Source organism: Zootoca vivipara, chromosome 1 (genome assembly GCF_963506605.1).
Source record: "Zootoca vivipara chromosome 1, rZooViv1.1, whole genome shotgun sequence".
NCBI lineage: Eukaryota > Metazoa > Chordata > Lepidosauria > Squamata > Lacertidae > Zootoca > Zootoca vivipara.
The window spans coordinates 102,060,127-102,082,600 of NC_083276.1; the positions used below are offsets into that span (position 1 = coordinate 102,060,127).

At 39.4% G+C, this 22,474-nt stretch overlaps 1 protein-coding gene across 1 annotated transcript in view; it reads left to right on the forward strand.

Annotated features, from left to right (window-relative positions):
* KIF5C (kinesin family member 5C) overlaps positions 1-22,474 on the forward strand; it is a 72,604-nt gene that overhangs the window by 18,460 nt on the left and 31,670 nt on the right. The window contains exons 2-9 of the mRNA XM_035131291.2: positions 1,318-1,408; positions 7,045-7,118; positions 14,464-14,568; positions 15,975-16,023; positions 18,009-18,064; positions 19,526-19,613; positions 21,493-21,617; positions 22,122-22,226. Of these exons, the coding sequence (XP_034987182.2) occupies positions 1,318-1,408; positions 7,045-7,118; positions 14,464-14,568; positions 15,975-16,023; positions 18,009-18,064; positions 19,526-19,613; positions 21,493-21,617; positions 22,122-22,226 (693 nt within the window). The remainder of the gene's footprint in view (positions 1-1,317; positions 1,409-7,044; positions 7,119-14,463; positions 14,569-15,974; positions 16,024-18,008; positions 18,065-19,525; positions 19,614-21,492; positions 21,618-22,121; positions 22,227-22,474) is intronic.

Genomic DNA, 22,474 nt, shown 5'->3' on the forward strand with positions numbered 1-22,474 from the left:
AATAAAATTCAAGTTCAAGAATCAATTTGGGGGGAATCCATCCAATAAACATTAGATAGTCACCAGGGCTAGCTGGCTAAATTAGACCTACTTGGGCCAGCGAGGAGGCCAGGGGAGAATTAGCTGTGGGGTACCAGAGTGGGTAATCTTCATAAAAGGGGGGGGGAAGAGAAGGGAAATAAAAGATCAGGCTGAGTTCAAATTAAAGGCCAGGTGGAATACCATAGTCTTACAGGCCCAGCGGAAGGAGGTTAAATCCTGTAGGGCCCTAGTCTCATGGGACAGAGCATTCCACCAGGTCGGAGCCATCACTGAAAAGGCCCTGGCCCTGGTGGAGGATAGTCTGACTTCCTTAGGGCCCAGGACCTCGAAACTATGGTTATTCATGGACCTTAAGGTCCTCTGCGGGGCATACCAAGAGAGGCGGTCCTGTAAATATGAGGGCCCTAAGCCACAAAGGGCTTGGAAAGCTGTTTGTGGACAAACACCGGCTCTCTCATACTGAAAGCGAGATGACCGCCGTACCCCATAGTCACTTTTGACTGGACTTAACTGTCCAGGAGTCCTTTACCTTTACCTTTTTTTACTTAATTCTTTGTATTGCATTTGAAATCACTTTTGGGTGACACTTGAATGACTGTGACCATGTCAAAATCTTCCTCTTGCTTCTTATTAAAAAAAGGGAGGCTTTTGTATGCGAATACAATATATTATATTATTTCCTATCCTAATAATATAACACTGATGTTTCTGCCACCCACTTCACACAATTGGAAGGAGGAAGGTGTTATGATGAGTTTCCCGTTCCTTGGTAATATAATCTCAACTATAGACCCATGTCCCTTTAAACATTTCCCTTTCCTTAATTGAAACAATGTATATTTGCACCTTAATGTGCTGTTAATGTAGGATTCAGTGGGAAGAAGATATTATATGAGAGAGATTGTAATGTTTTGATATTACAAATGCAAGTTTCTGTTCAGATTATTCATTTTATATTTTTAATTGCTAAAGAAGGAGGTCAAGCCTTTCCAACTGCAATGTTAATGTTTGAGCCTATTCTGTTTCCTTCATACAATGATGAATCTGATAAGCTTCTGGGAAATTAGGATTCTAGTTGATGTTTGTTAAGTGCTCTGAATAGGCTATCTCACAAATGCCAGATATACCATTATATCCAAAGGAACATCTTTTGTAGTAATCAACAATCCAAATTGAGCAGGTGTGCTGTTTTATATGGTTCTCTGTAGGCTTTTATAATAACCCTTTTGTCATTTGTGGTCTTTTGTAAAAAATACCTTTTTGTTTTTATTTCAGCAAGGGAAACCCTATGTCTTCGATAGAGTGTTCCCTTCGAATACATCCCAAGAACAAGTCTATAATGCTTGTGCCAAGCAGATTGTTAAAGGTAAGAGATTTTCAAATTATTTCTAGTCATGCCTGAAAGGGTTTGTGGCAAACTGAAATAGAGATTGGGTAGTAAACAAAGGCGGAGCGGGGTGGTTTTTCTTTGTTTCTGTTGATATGTATGGAGCTACAGTTGAGATGTGGAAACCTCTGAAATAAACTGGGAGCTCAAGGTTCTCAGCCTGTAGCTCAGGTCGAGAAATACATGCATCTTGCATTGCCCTACTTCTGAATAGCATGGCTCATTAGTAAAGTACCTGCTTTGTATGCAGAAATCCTAGGTCCAATCCCTTGTTCCGCCTGAGCCAACCTGAACCCCTCCCTCATTTTCCCTTTCTTTCCCCCTTTTGTTCAGTCTTGTTGTTGAATTGTATTTTAATTAGTTGTTATATATTTGGTGTTAGCCGCTCTGAGCCCGGCCTTGGCTGGGGAGGGCGGGGTATAAATAAAATTTTATTTATTTATTTTAATATTATTATTATTTATGATCATCATCATCATCTATTTCTGTAACTGCTATAACTGTGATGTGTGACAAGTAATGATATTGTTGTCTACCGGTAAGATGAGGCATTTGTAAACCTAAACCATTGATGGTGTGGCCTGCAGTTCTCTGGGCCTATAGTTTCTACTATTCATCCAGCATCCCCCCACCTTTGACCTTGTTAATCTGGCTCAGGTGTGGCTTTTGTTTTGGATGCAGATTGGTGTCTGCAGTGCCTTTCTCCATCTGCTGGTTTTTCAGAACTGCTATTAACCTTATTAGACTAACTGATAGGGTTATACCTATCCCTGCCAATGAATAAATTAATAATGTCCTCATTTATTCTCAGTGGCAACCTGGTCCTTAGGGATTGTTCCCATTTAGTGACTTGGAGCTGGAAATGCTATTATAAAAAGAGATGTTAATTGTGGAGCTTGCCACTTCATTCCGTAATCATTTTGTCAGTTGGTATGGATACCAATAGTGTTATGTTGACATGCAGTTTTGAATCTGGGGATTCATAGTTGAAAGGCAAAGTGATGGCTTTTCTTTCTCCTGTCTTAAATATCACATATAATCTTTCTCTAACTCCTCCTAATACCCAGAGAGAGTTATTTCAAAGGGGGATGGGGGAGATCTTAGTATATCTTAAAGCTTGCAATATGTTAACACTGATATTTCCCGCCCCCCAAGCTTCAATCACAATTTCCTGTAAATTGTTCCCTTTGCTTTCTCTCATGCCCTGCTCTAGCTATTTGTTGTTAGGAGAATAGAAAGGCTTCAGTCCATTTTCTGTGCAGGAAAATGACTGTTCTATCAGCTGAATCCTGCTGACAGAGAGGAATTAAGCACCATGGTTACTAGAAGATGTTACTGGAGTGAGTAGGAATAAGAAATGGCCAATATGCACAAACTGCTGGGCATTTGTCTTTTTTACTGTGGCTGTTCACAAGGGACATCTGGAGCCTTGGATAAAGGCAAAATGATATTTTAATGCTTTTGTGAAAATAATTGCTTATTGAGACATCCTCAGTCCACAATGAATAAACTATTGACCGACTCATTTGGGTTATATTATTGCCTGACCATTGAATAATAAATTGCAGATATATCTATTTTGTAAAATGTAGAGGGGTGTGTGAACTGAACCTGTGTTACAGGAGCAATATGGTTGCTATTTTATCAGTGTAGAAATTCATAAACAGAAAAGAGCAGGAACAAGTCTGTCCTTGATTTTGTTTCTCCTGTGTGAATTCTGCATTCCTGTGTTATGATTAGCATGAAATGGAAACATGGCATAAGAATCTGCCCTAGTCTGTATTAGGGATTTCCAAACATTCTTTGCAGCAGACCATTTGAAAACTGCTGAGAGTCTGGGCTTTTTGGTTTTTCTGAATGTTGTAGTAATTGTCATACACTGTGCTAAATGTTGTATGATGTTTAATTGTATTTTTATTATCTTTTGTATTTATTATATGTGATAGTTTATGGTTTGACAATTAAAATTTCCAAATTGTAATACAATACTGTAAATACAATGTAAGAAATATAGGAAGCAATGAAAATGCAATTTCAAATCAATATGGATATTTATTATGATGGATGTGCTGTCTCCGGTCTTCAGCCACATATCCGCAGACATTTCATAGACCACCTGAATTAAGCTTATGGACCACAGTTTAGGTAGCCCTGGTCTACCGTTTGTATAAAGAAATGCTTCAGTTTGGAAGAAGACAACACTCCAGCCTCTTGATGCAGGTTTCGACAGTGCCTTCATAGTATACAGCCATCAGCACTATTCCTATGGACAGCTCCTTGGGTGTGATAGAACTCAGGAGGTTTTTGATGGTTTCTTGCTGAACTGCCAGCTTTGATTGTAAACTTAACAACCAGCCATTCCAAATTCTGCACAAACATCTTAAGTTTTATTTCAAAAAAGAGCAACAATTTTACTGGTTACCTCAAAGGATATTGACCTTGTAGATTAGCAAATCTGCATTAAAACATACAAGTCAGGACACTGTCTAATTTTTGGAAAAACTGATTCTTAATATCTTTGTAAATGTCTAGGAAGATATTGCAAGATCCAGACTTTTAGTTAGTGAGTAAAAATATTGACTATCTATTGGATCTAAGTGTTTTAAAATTAGAGTGATCTAAATATGTTTTTTTTTAATTTCTAAAAAAGTGCCTTTCATCTACTTGTTTATTTGCCCTAAGCTTTTGTTGTTGTTGTTTTTTTAAAAAAACCAAACAGAGCTAAATTAAATGTTAATTTTCAGCCTAAGTGGTTTCTTTTGAGTGAAATACAGTGCATGGATGGTTAAAAATCTGGTTCATAATTATCTGTTTAAAACCACAACTGATTGCTCTACCAAGGAAAACTGCTGTCTCAATAATATGCAAGTCTTGTTTCATTGACCTGAAAATCAATATGATGTTGCTTTTAGGAAGGCATTCAGAACGAGACTTTGCAATTCCACAAGCTTGTAATTCCTCCAGCTGTTTAGGGACCCCTTTGCTAAAAGCAAGAGGCTGGCCAGAAACATAAATTATTGTGTTTAAAGGCTAAACCTTTAGTTCATGTTTTTTTCTTCTTCATTTTGTGAGTTCAGTGCTGTCAGTCTTGCAGTATGAAAGGAACAAGGTTTATTATTATCAGTAATGTGGTTCTGTTTTTATGTTTGTGATGCAGAAGGACAGGGAAAATTTTCTATGTCCTAGTATTTATTGTTTTTCCATGCCCGTATTTCTTTGTTGCTCTTCAGTGTTTTTGCATAGTAGCATGGTGATCCCCCCCCCTGCTCCAAGCCAGGAAATAAGGTTCCTTTAGTAAGCTAAAGAGAAAACTGAAGCTTTGAAATGGGGTTAAGAAGGAAAGAGTCACTGGATTTGTATGATTTCTTCCCCTGGGATGGTAACTGCTTATAGAAAACCACAGAAGAATGAATAATTCTGCAGTCACTGTGATTAGACAGCAGTGTATCTCCCCACACTCCCAAGATAGCAGCACAGGTGTTCTGTTTTTCAGATATATATAAGGTTCTTCTCCAAACAATGATTAGTTATTCTAGTATTTTCTCTCTCTGACTTCAGCATTCTGTAGGACTTGAATCTCACATAAAAATACCTTTCCCCCTTCCCTTTCAAATTTATATACTTCTGCATACCCAGGAAATCCTCTGAGCATATAGAAATGTGTTTTGTGGTGACCCAGTTTCACTTCCAACCTGATAGGCACTCAACCACCCTTGTTTACTATTAAAAGCATGATGGTTGCTTTGAGGCTTTTATAGTCCACCCCAACCTCCATCAGTAAAAGTTGTTGTAACACCATCTTCTTTAAAAGAGGTATTTATTTATTCTCACTACCCTACTGTCACGGGACTATACCAGCAGCTTAGGTAGCCCAATTTAACAAACACCCTAGTAGTGAGCCAAAATCTATGTGATAGTAGCCTGATGAAAAAAGGAGGGCACGGTTCCTGCACTTTTAATAGTTGTGCAGAAGAGGGAATTTTATCAGACATAGCTTGCATGACAGTACACTGCTACTTTTAGCCAGTATGCCTCTTAACACCATCGAAAAGTTCATGAGCCCTTCTCTCTTTTCCACCTGGCCATTCCAAAATGCATGCAAGTCCAGTCATTCTCACTGTTTCTTGAATGGACAGCTCCCTTTGTGGAACTGAGAGTAGGTACCTGGAATTTCTGCAACAGTTGAGGGATTTTGGGGTGGGTGGAGGGGTGGGACGTGGTTTCTCTTAAGGTATCACAAATCCTTGAAGCTATTTGTTCTACTGGGCGGACTATTAACAACAGATGTTGTGCCAGGTGAAGAAGAGTGTGTTGTGTGGCACATGTTGTGTGGCAACAATGTAGTCTTACTGGCTCTTAATTACATTTTTTTGCCCTGTATTCCTAACTTCCTTGTTTGGTGAATTTTTGGGTGGTATTCAGTGTTGTGCTGTGGTAGACATACTGGCAGTATGTCTGGCATTACAGCTTTCTGTATGGAATGATTCTGTCCCCTCCTTCCCCTGCATGCTGCTCTGGGTGTTCTCCTGACCCCGTGAGCCAATTTTGGGGAGCACTGCGGGAAGAGCGGGAGGGAAAGCCCTGATGTGCAAGCAGAAGCCCTTGTGCAGGGCTCACCGAGATAACTTGTTAGGTGAATCTAACGGCTTGTATTTTACAAGCCGAAGTAACTTTCATGAATTTGGCAGGGGGAAGGAAACATAATCTTTTGTGTTTCTTATTGTAAATTTTATTCCTTCTCATCTTGAGAGTCTCATTTCCTTCCTAAAATAAGTATGCGCTGAAAGTAACTTTCTGTTCCAGTCTAATTTCTTTTGCCATATGAGCTTCAGGACATAATATTCTGTCCTCAGTCTTCACTAGGTTACTTCCACTCATGTAACAGGACTTCTCCCTCCTCTTCTTTCCCCTACAGCTTCCCCATATGCTCCAGTGAATCCCTCAATCCTCCAGAGCAGATTTTATTGGGGTGCAGGTTGGAGAGAGAGGAAGGGAAAGTCTCTTTGCTTGAGTGGAAGACTATTCTGCTGGCAGATGGACACCACTGGATGTCCCCCATAATGTGGGAAGGAGGAACTCATTGTGCCAAATTTACACTGGGAAGTATTCTAGGCTCCATATCTTTCCAAGAGAGTAGACATTGGAATCAACTTTCTTACTCCTTTCCCATTAAATAACAAGAAAAGATGAATATAAAATAATCCTATATTGAGAAGAAGCAGTAGGCAAATCTTAAAACGGCCATTGTTCCTTTTACTTTGGAACCAGCATAGCTCATGATTCATATAATTATCTTCTTTCCTTATCTTCCTCAATTAGTAAACTGGACAGTAACCAGTACCTAAAGGGTATTTATTTGGGGAAGCAATAGGAAGTCATAACAGATGTTATTTTCTAAATTTGATCTAGCTGGCAAGAAATCTGGTTTCTTTATGTTACCCAACTGCATGGTACATCTGTACATTTTCCTGCCAGATACCTTCTTCTCATTTCCTAGTTCCTCCCCCCCCTTGCCTCCCCCCATCTTCTGACTAAATGTTGGCTAATGGCATATTCCTTGATGAATTATAATAGCCTATAAAAATATATAACAAATTCATTCTTTCTCCTTTTAGATGTTCTGGAGGGATACAATGGTACAATTTTTGCTTATGGTCAAACATCTTCAGGAAAAACACATACCATGGAGGTAAGAGTGATTTTTGAAATATAAATTTATTGACAATATGCTTATTAGACAGGAACAACAGCTTGAAATTGTTGAAGTGGATTTTGCTACTAATAGAGAAAGAGTGGGTTGTGTCAAATTATGTCCGTCTTTGATCCTGCAGAGGCTCCCACGAATGGAAGGGGAGAAGTGATATCTGGAGATTTTCTCACTGTTACTTCATAACACCCTCCTCTAATCTGCTTCAGAGAGTTGGTGAACTCCCAGGAACATGCAGGTGGTACTGCAGAGGACTGCAGGGGGAAAGGGCTGTTTTGCAAAAACCTCTTCCTCCCACCTTCTGTGCATGGAATGCTTTGCTAGAGTAAAAAGCTTTCCACAATTTGAAGAATACAATCGGTAGAACCCACTAAAATTAAACTGCATTTTTAGAGGAGTAAACTTTCATGATAAGGTTTTTTTAAAAAAAAAACACCAAGCAAACAACTGTATTGTATGTATAATATGATATACTGCAGGTGCATGTGTATGTATGCACACTTCCATTTTGAAATTTACCCAACTCAAATGTTCTAGTCTCGGCATAAATATGTGTGATTGTTTCTTAGCATATATTGTTATAACCCTCCCTGAGAAGGGTGGGAAACAAACAACTGGCAGAAGCTTAGGCAGCAATTACACACATATTTTTCTGACCTGTACCCAGAAAACTGCAGGCTTCCAATTGGATGCCTCCCCTCCTTCTCTACAGCCCACCTGCTGCCCCCCAAACCCAGTGCCTGAACTCCTCTCCAGTCCACAACACTTCTGAGATATAGCATTGCAATCAGCCTGATGCCACACATTTTGTGTCTTTAGTTTGCCTATTGGCTTTAACAAAATGAATATTTTGTTGCACTTCTAGTAGAGGTACTGCAAGCTTTTATTCCATTCTAGTCACCATGGATGTGAGCCCCTGGCAGTGGCAGATAAGCTCCCCTGCTCTCTTTGTAAATGAATGTGCAGCTCAAACTAAAGAAGAGAATAACATGCTACAGGGAGGACATGCTAGCAGTAGACTGCAAAATAACTCTACCAGTATTTAATAATGCACAGTTCAGCTTTTAGTGTGCATTAAATGTGCATTATTTAACATACTTGAATGTGGTCGTGGTGGCACACTTGCCTGGTCTAGAAGCAGCCTTATCTTGCACATAGTTTTCTATTTTCCTTCCAAAGGCACATCTGTCAAAAACCACTGACTGGCTTCCTGCTGTGCTGATTTTCTAGGTGGTTTATAGCCCTCAGGAGTCCTATAGAAAGCTCCGAGCTGCTGCTGCTGATTCTTGTTAGCCAAGGGCATGATGGCCATTTCTTTATGCACTAAAGTAGTGTAGTGTTCCAAAATACATTTTCCTGCTTCTTCCCATTGGTCCATTGGTGTCACACACACACCCCCGGGAGCCTCCCTCTCCCCAGCTGCATTAAATAAGGCTAAGGGCCACATGTTCTCCATTCCTAGGTGGTTAAAGGACTGCTCCACACATTATGTGAAACATTCATGTGGTTTGAAAGATGCAGACACACAGCAGGAAGCTCTAACCAAATTGCCGGTTCCCTGCTCTATGTAAATCTCTTGTAGGTCAGTGTTAAATTAATACCTTCCAAAACCTGTGATTGGCATCCTTACATGTTGTAGCATGTAAGGTGGAGGCCACAGGCACACATGATATTTTTACAAGTTTGAACATTAATGTGTGTTTACTTACCTAAAATGCCACATAACTTGAGGCTATCACATAGCATTGTCTGATTCGCCAAGAACATCTTGATCCATGGGTGTGTAGAGAGGCCATCTTGGTTGCTGCTCTGCCAATATGGAATTCTTTCCCACAGGACTTCCATTTCAGCAGAAATGGAACGCTTTCTGCAAGTGCTTCAAGGCTCCTGTTTTTAGATGTGAAATGGCTGACTGTGTGTATTTGGTGTTTTTTAATTTTTAGATGAAATAGTAATAATTGTGTGGAATGCCTTGAGCTACTGGAGGTTGGATGTGGTGAGAATACAAATGACTGTGTAGTCTGTCATAAGAAGGGAAGTGAGAATTAGCTTTTTGCTTCCTATAAAATAACCAGTTCCCTTCGCAGCTCCCACCTCCTCCCCCTTTTAAGTTTAATGATGGAATAAAACGCCACCTCTGCTTTAGCTAAGTCTTCGCCGCCTTTTTAGAGAACAGGTTCGGGGTGGAGCAGGCAAGGGGAATCGCTCACTTGTTGTGTGCAGATGGCGGAATGACAGAGTAATCCACCAGCTTAGAATTTAATTAAATCAAAATGTCTGTGGTACTTGAGCTGGTGGATGGAAAAAATATATTTGAAAGCCAATTTGCATTCAGAGTTACAGGCTCAGATTATTGTAGGAAAAGGCGGGAATGTTTGCTACCCGTTGTTAAATCATGCTTTTTATGATGCTTTAAATGCAGCTCCAAGCCTTTACTAAGTTTTATTTTAATCCTCCTTTTAAACCCTCTTATAATACTATTAAGAATATGTCTTTATTGGGGGAGGGGAGTTGATGTAGAGAGGAGGGGTCATTAATTCCTGGAAGTAAACATCTTAAATGCTTCAGATTTTCCAGGTTTGAAAATACAGTGGTACCTTGACTTCCGAATGCCTCAACTTCCGAAGGTTTCGACTTCCGAAGTCCGCTAACCCGGAAGTATTTTCGCTGTGTGTGTGTTATGCGCAAAGCGCAAAATCGCCCTTTGCGCATGTGCAAAATGGACGCTTCGACTTCTGAAGAGCGCCTCGGAATGGATTGCCTTTGTAAGTCGAGGTACCACTGTACTTTGAATGCTAAAAGACAATAACCTTTTTACAGTTTGCCACTCTTTTCATAATCCACAGTAAACTTCTTCCTTTTGTCCCCACATCCCATTTCTCATGGACCTTGGGGATTGCAAGTTGTATATGTATAGACAACCCTTCCACAATTTAGTGGCCTCCAAATAGTTTTATTTTAATGTTTCTGTTGGAAGCCGCCCAGAGTGGCTGGGGAAACCCAGCCAGATGGGCGGGGTATAAATAATAAATTATTATTATTATTATTATTATTATTATTATTATTATTATTATTATTTTGACTACAACTCCTATTTTTTTTTTACCATTGGCCATACTCACTAGGGATGATGGGAAGTGCAGTCCAAAATACAGGATTGAGAAAGATGAGATAGACTTGTCCATTTAATCACAGTGTTCCTCTTGATGCATACAGGGCCTTTCTCATCTCCTGCTTGAATGTATGAAGTTGGGAAGTTTTAGTAGGCACAGTTCTTCACCCACTCAATATATTCTAAGTCAGGGGTCAGCAAACTTTTTCAGCTGAGGGCCGGTCCATTGTCCCTCAGACCTTGTGGGGGGCTGGACTATATATATATTTTAAAAAATATGAACGAATTCCTATGCCCCACAAATAACCCAGAGATGCATTTTAAATAAAAGGACACATTCTACTCATGTAAAAACATGCTGATTCCCGGACCGTCTGCAGGCCGGATTTAGAAGGCGATTGGGCCACATCTGGTCCCCGGTCCTTAGTTTGGGGACCCCTGTTCTAAGTATTCAGGTGCTGAAGTTGGGAGCAGGACTGTGGATAGAATGTGCTCTGCAGTGAAGTACATATACAGGATACGTCATCTTCTAAATCTTGGACCTTCAAAGTATTCCTGAATGTATATAGTCAGTAGCTAGTCATCTGTCAGATATTTGCAAAGATCAATTATTTTTTGCCATTATTGTGGCATAATATGCGATCCAAGTATAGCCAAGTGGTTCTTCGTTAGGGATGCCTTCTGAATATCATCCTTCTCACAGCTTTCTGTCTCCACTGGTAATTGGGGGATGGAAAACTTTGAAGAGAACCCTTGAGTCAGGCAGCTATATATAGTCTGCTAGCTTTTCATTTTTAATTTCCTTCTGACTGGCTTAAATGTTTAAGCTGGCTGCCATTCTACCAGTTCTGTTGTGGTGTAGTACAGCACATTATGCCCGAAGGGAGATGCAGCTGAGAATTGTGATGAAAACTGATTGGATTTGCCAGTTTCCTTGTTTGTGGAGTGGCACAGCGAGGCAAAAAATAGATGGGCTGTAAACATATTATATTATTTACATTGATTAAAATTATTTATAGACCACCCTTCATTTTTTAAAAAAGATTTGAGGCCCCTTCACTGTAATATAGGCCTGGGGGGCCTTTGGACTGCAACTTCCAACAGTTCCATCCATCATGGAATAATTATGAGGGGTGAGGGATGGGCCAAAGGTTCCCCAGCTTTGGAAAAAACCAGATGTAGCAGCAGGCCATTCTAGATTGAATGCTGGGCTCCCTCATTTTCCTCTTAATTCTACTTTCCCAGTACTTTTGATCCTCACCAGCATGGTGCTGTACGATCAGAAAATAATGGCACAAGGCCTAAGAATCCAGTCACGTTCTTCTCCTTTCTCCACCCAAGGCAGCGTCTTGGATTGACTCTCTGCTTGCCCTCTTGATATCCATGTTGTCAACAGCAGAAACAGGACTACTATGCTCTCCTGCTTCACATGTCCCATCCTCGACTGAAAGTATTCAATTTCATGCTTAGCCCTTACGAGCAGGATCAAAATTGTTTCAGCTGATAAGAGTCCTGATGCATGCATGAAACAAGAGAAGACTGGTTTGCTCCCCTCCTCTCGCATTCTGTTTATGCAAAGCACGCTTGTGCGGTATCTTTTGATCTGACTTGCATTGGTCCACACGTGTGTGCAGGAGTACACGCAGTAGACTGATATGTCCCTAGCAATGCGGAAGCAGGCTTCATGTATTCTGGCTTTTCAGTTCATATGTGCTGTGAAACTGTGAATTGGTCTCCCTCGGGAGGTTGTGGGCTCCTCTTCTGTGGAGCTTTTTAAGCAGAGGTTGGATGGTCATCTGTCATGGATTCCTGCATTGCAGGGGGTTGGACCACATAAACCGTGGGGTCCCTTCCAACTCTGTAATTCTATGGTTCTATGATCCTTTCAAGAGTGTCCTGAGGTTCATAAAACCTTGCCTTCCTTAAGAGCACATGCACTGCAAGACCTTTGTTATGAAACCCTTTGCTGTTCTTCAGAACCTTTGCCACCCTTCACATCAATATCCCTGGGTAATGTTTTCAGAGTGCTATAGCTTTACATTTCAGGCAGGGTGACCACAATGCGGCGCTCCTCAATAACAAAGTGTTGGTTGAAAGGGCAAGTTGACTGTTTCATATTCATAATTGAAACAGAAGGACCGCAGGTCCACTTGCATTATGTTGCACCTAACAAAAAGGAAAGTGAAGGGGGATGCTGGTTCATTACTGTGGCGCTGACTAATTTTTGTTTCCAGAGGAAAAGTGAAAAATGACATGCAGTCAGGAAAAATGTTCTTCTCTTTCATCTTCAGAGCTCTTGAATAAAAAGCAAAGGAAGCTGACTGTGCAAGCTACCAGCAGTGCTGGCAAAGCAGCATTTGTTGGCATTAGGCCCAGCAGAACAATCTGCAGACTTATTACAGGCTCATCATCCCCCTCTTCCATCTTGCAATAATTTCCATCTATGTGGTAGCTCAGTCGCTGGTGTGTAAGCCAGAAACTGCCTTCCAAGTATTAGAAACTGTGTTCTGGAGACATTTGCTCTGCATTCCCCAAAGGAGATTTGTTTTGATGTTAAATGGCCACAAAGAGCCATTTCTTTCTATAGAGAGTCCCAAGAAGGACAAGTAAGTTGAGGAATGAGCATACCTTAGTGGTAAAGTGTATGCTTTGAACGTGGAAGGAAGACCATCCCAGAGTCAAGTCTCGGGCATCTCCTGTTCAAAAAAATAGAAAAGTAAAAGTGATCTGGTAGGAGGTAATGTGGAAGTCCACTGCATGAGACCCTAGAGAGCCATTGCCAGTCAAGGAGATAATACTGAGCTAGATGGACAATACATACAGCCTGATTTGGCAAAAGGCAGCTTCTTACATACCTAATTTAGTACAGCATTACAGAGGATGTTGAGGTGTAGAGTTGGGGCTGTGCTGCATAGCCACATGATGATAAGTGCTTACAGCCCTGCTTGCTAAGCACTTTGCAAGGATATAAGTAGAAATAGTCTTTTCTGCAGGCCTGCACAGTAGAAGAGGTGAGGATGAGAAAAGGGGAGAGCAGGGAACTGGGTAAAGAGATGTACATGCAGCAACTTCTCTAAAAATGGTTGTGGTGTGGGCAAGTTCTAGGGATAGAAGGATAAAGGGGGGAAGCTAATAATTATTAACAGTATGATAAATAATAATAATAATAATAATAATAATAATAATAATAATAATAATAATAATAATTTATACCCCGCCCATCTGGCTGGGTTTCCCCAGCCACTCTGGGCGGCTTCCAACAGAAAAATGAAATAAAATAATCTATTAAACATTAAAAGCCTCCCTAAACAGGGCTGCCTTCAGATTTCTTCTAAAAATCTGGTAGCTGTTTTTCTCTTTGACATCTGATGGGAGGGCGTTCCACAGGGCGGGCGCCACTACCGAGAAGGCCCTCTGCCTGGTTCCCTGCAACTTGGCTTCTCGCAACGAGGGAACCGCCAGAAGGCCCTCGGTGCTGGACCTCAGTGTCCAGGTAGAACGATGGGGGTGGAGACGCTCCTTCAGGTATACTGGACCGAGGCCATACATAATACATACATAATACATAATAAATACAAGCATTTGTATATTGCTTTTTTCATGTTGAAAGCATTTCCCATGGACTATCCTGTTCTTGCCTACCTTCCCGGGGCCATTGTGTTATCTGTATATTCCAGGGGTGTGTGCCCGAGACAGAAAAGTTGTGGCTTGGCTAGGGCCACCTAATGAGTTCATGGCAAAGGTGATCTGCCCAATTAATATCTCAGTCTCTTAACTACCCTGCTGCACTATTGACAAATACTACATTGTGGGGGCAGTAGTCAGCGGAGAGTTGGAGTCAGATCTGAGTCCATGTCCCACCCTCTACCATCAACTATGGGGAATAAGACATATGGTGGGGCCATAGCCATAGTGTATCAAATAGGCAATTAAAAAATACTATTACTTATTTACAGCATTTGCCACATAGCAGGTACACACATTGGTATCCCATCTTGCAAGACTGTTGTGGAGAGAAAAACATAGTAAAGTTTGTGAACCTGACAAATTGAAAAGGAGCACTATATGAATTATTAATATTTGCAATTGTGTATGTATCTAGAAAATTACTGGAAAGCAGTCAGCTTATGTTTGTTACGTGAACATGCATTTTGTGAAGATTTGCCTCACGGTGAACAGTCTTCTGCAATCACTTCTTACCTTTTGTGTCTTCAGGGGAAGTTACATGACCCACAGCTAATGGGAATAATTCCAAGAATTGCACATGACATCTTCGATCACATCTATTCCATGGATGAAAACCTAGAATTTCACATAAAGGTAAATGCAAAATGACATGTTATGCAATGGTCAAATAAAAAGAAGCTGAGCAAGGTGCCAAACCTGAAAGGTTGCACTTTTCCTTTAAATGAAAACCTCAGAATAAATTTGGGTCAGCAATATTTCACTTTCACAAATGTTACTTGTCAAGATTTCAGTATCTCAGATAAAATTATCCTTTCTTTTTTAGTTGAAATAACATCTAATTCTAGATACAGGTCTTTATGAGCTCTTATGTGCCTGCATTTCTTTTTTAGTGAATTGAGAGTGGGAGCAAATAACTGAATCAAATGTGATTTGGAGAAATGTGAACCAAGTAGGGAGCTAAAAGTACATATAGGGTTGCATGGTTCAAAAAAAAAAAAAGGTTGTAAAATCCTATAAAACACATCCCTTTGAGGCACAGTGACCAGACACAATCCTATTTTGTGCTGGATTCAGTCTGCATTTTGCTGTGGAATGAAAGTTGTTATATGTCACTCTTAATGATATGATCAAGATTTAAGAGCTTAGCACATGTTAACACCAGCTGTATTTAAAAGCTTTAAGTGGCTCCTGGATAATCCTGGAGTGAGCTATTGAGCCAAATATTGCACTTATGGCAGGATTAGTTGTGTACCAGGCTGATAGCTTTTTCTTCGATTGGCAAAGTTTTGAGTTAATCAGTTGTGGCACCCAACTGAAATATTATATAGTTGTAAGCATTTAAAGGGATTAAAAATGCTACTTGTAGACTAGCATTTCCTAAGAAGCTCCCACTATTTTTGTTGCTTTGGTGGAAAATTAAGTGTTCTCGTTACTGACTGACAGATTAGAAATGATTCACAGATCCTTGCATGCCGTAGTGACTGTGTATGGTGCTGCATTTGAAAAGCCCTATAGGTGCGTCTTATTTTATGAGAAACACGGTATCTACAATTCCATTGAAATTACTGGGATTTCTTTATCTCATGAGTCTGTTGCTCTTTGATATATCCTCTCAGCATAGCTGCCAAGTTCTCCCTTTTTTAAAGGGAATTTCCATTATGCTGAATAGGCTTCCTCGCGAGAAAAGGGAAAACTTGGCAGCTATGCCTCTCAGTATCCTCAGGTTTTACTTCCTTAATTCCTTGTCCCACCCCAAATAATTAGAAGTGGTTTCAGTCGTTCTTCAAGTAATCCATTCAACCCCCATTTAGCTAGCCTGTGGATTGTGCAAATATTCTTTGACTGACACTTGTTTCAGCCTTTACTCAATACAAAAAAAAAAAATGTAATGAGTAAATCCAACCCTGGCAGAGAATACAAATGTAGTATGCATAGACAGCATTAAATGGTTGTTTGCAACAGATTTGACCTTTTTGCAAGAACCCAAATTGATAGAGGTTTTTGAAAACTTGTTAAATTAGTGTGTTTCATTTCTTTAGGTTTCCTACTTTGAGATTTACTTGGACAAAATAAGGGATTTGCTGGATGGTAAGTAAAACAGCATCTCATTTCTTTTTTTTACTGTAGCTGTAATTACCATAATGAGTATATTTTATCTTTAAAAATGAAATGGTTTTCAGGTCAAGGACATTTGGATGTGTGCATTTCCTGGAGTAATATTCATACACTGCAGACATTAAGGCCTGTTTTCTCATAAAATTTGGGTTAATAGACTATACCACCCATTTGAAGTGGAGGATGTGGGACTAAACTTTTGGTACTCCAAAGGTTGCAGGCTACAAGTTCAATTAGCCCGGGCCATTGGACATTCTGGCTGGAACGGATAAGAGTTGTAGTTCTTCAGATGCAATGTTGGACCATCTTAAGCCAACATGGTGCAATAGTCAGATATGATAGGACTTGCAGTTAGGCAACATCTGGAGGGCCACAGGCTAGCCATCTTTATGTAGTTCATTAAGGCATCCCTGATTAAAAGATAAACTGTAATATATAAATTCTTCCAGAAGTACCTCCAGAAGCAGAGGCTGGTTGGGTTGTCCACATCCCGTTTTTGAAATGCCCAGGGGCTGTAGTCAATTGCCCAATATTTAGACTTCTGTAAACAAAGCACTACTTACAGGAAGAGAACGGGGCAGATGACATATAACAGTTGGGAAGCTCTCTTACAATTTCAGACTGGAGAACAGAGTGTCATGTTTGCACCCATGTCCCCTTCCCACCAGACTTCATGGGCTTTCAAGGGTTGTTGGGTTCCCTTTTATTGGTCTTAATAGTGGTTGAACTAATAATCTCCCACTATTTTTCATACTTAAAAAAATTGCTGGGAGTGCTCTTAATATTTTGTTTTCGGTTTTAAAAAAGGTATCTTATGAATTGAGAATCATGTTATACCTGTGTATATTTAACAAGCCAGACAGCTTTGAAAAATAAAAGAACTGAAACAGTTGCAGCATCCTTAATATTTTGGTTTGAAGTAATTTTTACAGTAAGGCCTAGTGCATGTGGTCCAAAAAATTATAGTTTGTTGGACTGGGAGCAAACAACAAGCTCATGCTGTCTTTCTTTGCCATGACAATTTTATTTATTTCACATTCTCCAAGCAATTTACAAAACAACAAATACAGTATGTATATGTAACAAACAAAACCGAAAACCTACAGTACAATACAATGCAATACAAAATTGTTGTTGTTGTTGTTGTTGTTGTTGTTATTATTATTATTAAACAATGGAAACACCTGAACTGGGAACATACAAGTTGACCATTTTCTACAAACCAGGATTGCAAACTATGGCTATATACTGTTGCCTGGTTTCAGAGTCGTGGTGAGCTTTGGTTTAAGAATTTATTTATTAATTAAAATTTGTATACCACCCTTCATCCAAAGATTACAGGGTGTGTGGTCCCCAACATAAAAATACAGAATGAAAACACAAAAATGCATAATAAAACAAAAACAAACCAGTAACCCCCCTTCCACAAACACATTTAAAATGCCGCAGAACAAACAAAAAGTCTACTACAAAGCATATGATGATGGGAACATAGTTTGGTGGAATGAAAATGTGACCTGTGAACTGGGCTGTAGTGGCACCATTATCACTTTGGTACTGAATCTGATCACTTCTAATTTTTAAGATGATTTTGTGCATTGACCAAGTAGTTTTTATCTTGGTTAAACCATTTGGGAGAAATTGCACTGCAGACATACATCAAAGCTCCCAACTTTTTTGTGATGTATGTTTTTCATGAGCAAGTCAGAGTAAAGTATGTGTGTCAGCATTGCTTTTTTTGGAGTTTAGTTGAGTCTCATGTCTTGTCGTTTAATGTAGAACTAAGCAATGGCATTGTATACTCTGTGTACATCATGTGCGCATCTAGTCTTGTGTAGATTAAATTGCTGCTTTCCTCCATGGAAGGATCTGCTTGTGTTATTCAAATTATTCTTGTGGCTCATCAAATTTGTGCACTTTCTTCATCAGTGATTCTTGATGACTTTTTTCCCATTTAGTTTCAAAGACAAACCTTGCAGTTCACGAAGACAAGAACAGAGTTCCATATGTCAAGGTAAAAAGATTTAGATACAGAAAAACCTTTAAAAATTGTTCTGGTCTAATGATTGAAAATGACTTGTGTGATCACATGAATATGCTTTATTTTTAAAATTTGAATGCCACCTTTCTTCAGACACCATCAATATAGCTTGACAAAAACTGTGAATAGCACTAAATAAAAAAATTACAGAATACATAGATGATTCCAGTACAGTGGAAGCAGATTTATCTCATCTTCCTGCACCCCTCCCCTGTCAGATCTGCTCCAGAGAATTCCCCAACCCTTTGAAGCAGATTCTGAGGGTGTATGGGGTGAGCTTAGGAGGAAATGACTTCTGTAATGCAAGTGAAAGTCTGCTATGCGAGTGGAGCAGCAACTAGGGGTACAACCCCATGTATAGAATCGAGGCCATAAAAGCAATCACAGCATTATTTAACTACTGGAGCCAACAAAACATACATATTACCAAAAAGAAAATCAATGGATAAGAAATTCTAGGTGGTATCCAGCTAAGTCATGACTTACTTAATTAGTTTATTGGTCTATTCAGAATGTGACTCATTCAAATACTAGCCAACTAAATGAACCCCTCAAAATATGGTAAAATAAAAAAAAAGACTGCAATCGTTTATGTTCCCAATGGATTTTTTTTATTTCCTGAGAAAAGACCTTGTGTAGGTAAATTCTGACAACTTTTCTCATACACCGACAAACACATACATATCCCCCAAGCAATTGTCACAAAATAATTTGCTGTTTTTTGTGGTACAGTGGATATTCAGATTCAATTACTGTACTTAGAAACATTTTTTTTCCTTCTGCTGCTCTGAATGTTATCTTTAACAGTACTTCAGTAAGCCTCTCTTACACTAGAGAAAGGGAATAAAGGAAGGGAATAATTTCTTATCAATCGAGAATTCTAACCATAAATATTCAAGCAATGCTTTTCTTAAATATTAATAGACCTTTATATTTTTTGCTTAATTTTCCTCCTTTTTAAATGGTTTCATTTTGTTAGTCATCCTTTTGAAATGAAACATTTGCATTTAATATTAATATTTAATAAATATGGAAGACACTAGAAGGAAGTATTTTATTCTCAATATTCATAGAAGGGAATGGTGTTTTTTGGTTCATGTTTGAGGTGTCAGGGAAGTAAAGGCCTTTTTCAATCTTCATTATGCAGAACTCGGTCTGTTAGCCTTCTGGATCTGCGTATTAAATTGCACTGTAGAAACTGCTCTTCTGTTGTTATCTGGTATGTTTTCTGGATCTGCGTATTAAATTGCACTGTAGAAACTGCTCTTCTGTTGTTATCTGGTATGTTTTCTATGGTTGTGTCCAACATAAATTTGAGGGCAGAATTTTGGCCTTGATTTGGGCCAACTATATTGACTATTGGTACAAGTTTCTTAGCTCTCCCAAATTCTGTTTATCTGACAAGTGCTTTATCTGACAATCTTGAATTTCTAGGGCTGTACAGAAAGGTTTGTCTCTAGTCCTGAAGAAGTTATGGATGTGATTGATGAGGGGAAAACAAACCGCCATGTTGCTGTTACAAGTAAGCATTTATGTACTGCTAACCCTGTAATTAGGTTTTAACTAACTGTATCCAACACCATGCTAAAGTTCTGGTCAATGTTGTTGCATCACTGCTTGCTATAATGCCAAAAAGGTACAATTAGTATGTGATTAGTCTCTTTGATTTTACTCAGCTTTCTTATGCTGGAGTTCCTAATGCATAATGGTAAAATATATTACTAATTTTGCAACTCGAAAGGCATTTTCAAAATTATGATTAACATTTTCTCAAGCGATAATATTTTAGGTCTTTAAATTTACAATATACTGAATTAATTCCTACCTTGTTGTTGATAAATGATAGATTTTTTTAAAAAAATAATAATTAAAAAATCATGTAACTTTTTGTGTTATTTAGCAACCATGAGTATTCACATTTATAACTTGTGTAAAATGTAGCCAAACTCAAGTGTTTGCAAATATGTTGCAGTTGTTTTTGTGAACTATAAGGCAAACAATGTTGCTCAGAGCAAAGCGCAACAAATATGTTGCCTAGCATAGTCATAAAGCCTCTAGTAGACTGAGTGAAATTTGGCCACCATTAAACTTTGTGGGTTTTTTTTTTAATGTGCTCAGTGTAATGGCAGATAGCCCCATCATTCTGATGACTGCACAGCTTTGTGCCTTAATTAGCGTAGTGTAGTGTAGGGCAGGGCTGATAACCACAGTTTTTGATATATAAGTGTTTATAGAACCATATGTGGTTCACTACCAGTGGAACAGAGAAGACTTAATTTCACAAGGTTTCCACGTTATTATTTTTTTGTAAAGCTAGCTTTCAGGACTTTAAGCTTCCACTTGTTACTATCTTTGATCTGCGTTATATTTTTCTTTCTAGTTGCAATCTATTTTGACCTCTTGTCACCCATGGTCTATATTGTTTTTAGTTTGTCCTCCAAAAAGGGTGAATAAGCTGTGGTCTGCTTTAGATGTCTCATGGACATAGTCCCCACTGCAGAAAAGCCCTTATTTTACTCAAAATTGTCATACAAATATCTCACCCTTGGTTGTTGTGACTGGACCCAGGAATAAAGAGGCAAGACGCAAGTGATGACTTGAACTAGGGTCACATTTTCCTTATAATATTTGCAGGGGGAATTAGAAGAGTGGGAAGCTAGCTTAACTTCATCCTTGGGCAAACCCAACCCTGCCAATTCCAAGGCCTTGCTGCCCCATCCCCTGCTGGGCCCCACAACTCTGGGCAGGTGAACTTCCAGAATATTCCATATCCAGGCTACGGGTCCCACAACTCAGAGCGGTTGAACTCTGGAAATGCTCTTCACCTTCAAGGGTGCCTAAGGGTGCTCAGTTGTTACCTTATTTAACCTTAACCTTTCCGGCAGCTCCCTGTTGACAGTGCCAAGTTAACCACAAAACCAAGCCGTCCTATTTAACAGCACTGACCCCCTATACTCCCCGAAATCCAATACAGAGTAGGTGAAGGGACCTGCTCGACTAAGTTGCAGGCAGGCAAAAAATTACTACTCAGGTCTGAAGTGCCTGGTGAGCCTATACTGGAATAGAGGGGTGGGCCAGAAGATGGCCAAAGAGTCTTTCAAGGGCATGGCCAAGGCTTATAAAAGTCTGTCAGCATGCTCCTCAGATACTGGTGCTGTGTGTGGGTATCTCCAAGCAGTTAGGTTCCCCCGCCCACATCCTGGACTGGCCGCAACAACGCTCCCATATGTAGCACATATGTAGCACTTTCTTTTGTGGTCACAAATTGTTTTAACATGGAGGGCTTCTTGTTGGCTTGTTTTAGCCCATTAGTTATAAATAACAACCCTCACGACAAAACAGGTTTTAGAAGGGAGACATAATATTTTATATAACACCTAACCGAATCTTCTTTTTCGTAGACATGAATGAGCACAGTTCTAGAAGTCATAGCATCTTCCTAATTAATATCAAACAAGAGAATGTTGAAACCGAAAAAAAACTCAGTGGGAAGCTTTATTTGGTAGATTTGGCTGGGAGTGAAAAGGTAACAGAAGTATCTTATTACTCTACATAATGTTATTGATTTGTTAGTGGTCCATGATGGTGGTAGCTTTATTTCAACTCCTAACTAGTCCTTTTGAAGCCACTGCATGATTGTCTTGTATACAAGAGGGGCCAGAGAATGATCTGGAAGTAGAGGATACCATTCTGTTGCAGCTAAGCAAATCTGGCTATATAATGCACCAGAATGGATACTGAGATTTCATATGAAAGCTGATTTAAGCTCTGCAAGGGAAATTTGAATATAAGTGAAATAAAGGGTTTTATTTTTTTATTTTTTTAAAAACCCCACTTGTCTGTTGTGTTTATATATAATTAGCAAAGAAAATAACTATTAAAAGTGTTATGAAACTTTTGTAGCTTTGCAAGCTGATAACTTCTCTGGCTCAAGCAGGACGGGGTAAAGCTACTTTGAAGTGTTCAACCTTTTTCTTATTTTGCAATGATCAGAATTTGAGCTCACTGAGCAATATCTGCTCTCTGGCAGGTCAGCAAAACGGGCGCAGAGGGCTCTGTTCTTGATGAAGCCAAAAATATTAACAAGTCTTTGTCTGCTTTGGGAAACGTGATCTCAGCACTAGCTGAAGGAACTGTAAGTAATTCATACTTTTTTAAAAAAAAATAGTGATCATTTGATGGCTTGGTTACGTCCCCCAGTTTTCAACCTCTTGGTGCAAATAGATCTTCACCTTAAATTCAGAGGAGATAAGGTATCTATCCCCCTCCCACCATCCCCACTTTGCCAGCTGGCAAGAAGTGTTTTTTGTTTTTTGTTTTTACTGCAGGAGCTTTTTGTTCCATATTTAACTAGTGTCGGATAAGATGGCAATCTGTTAGAAA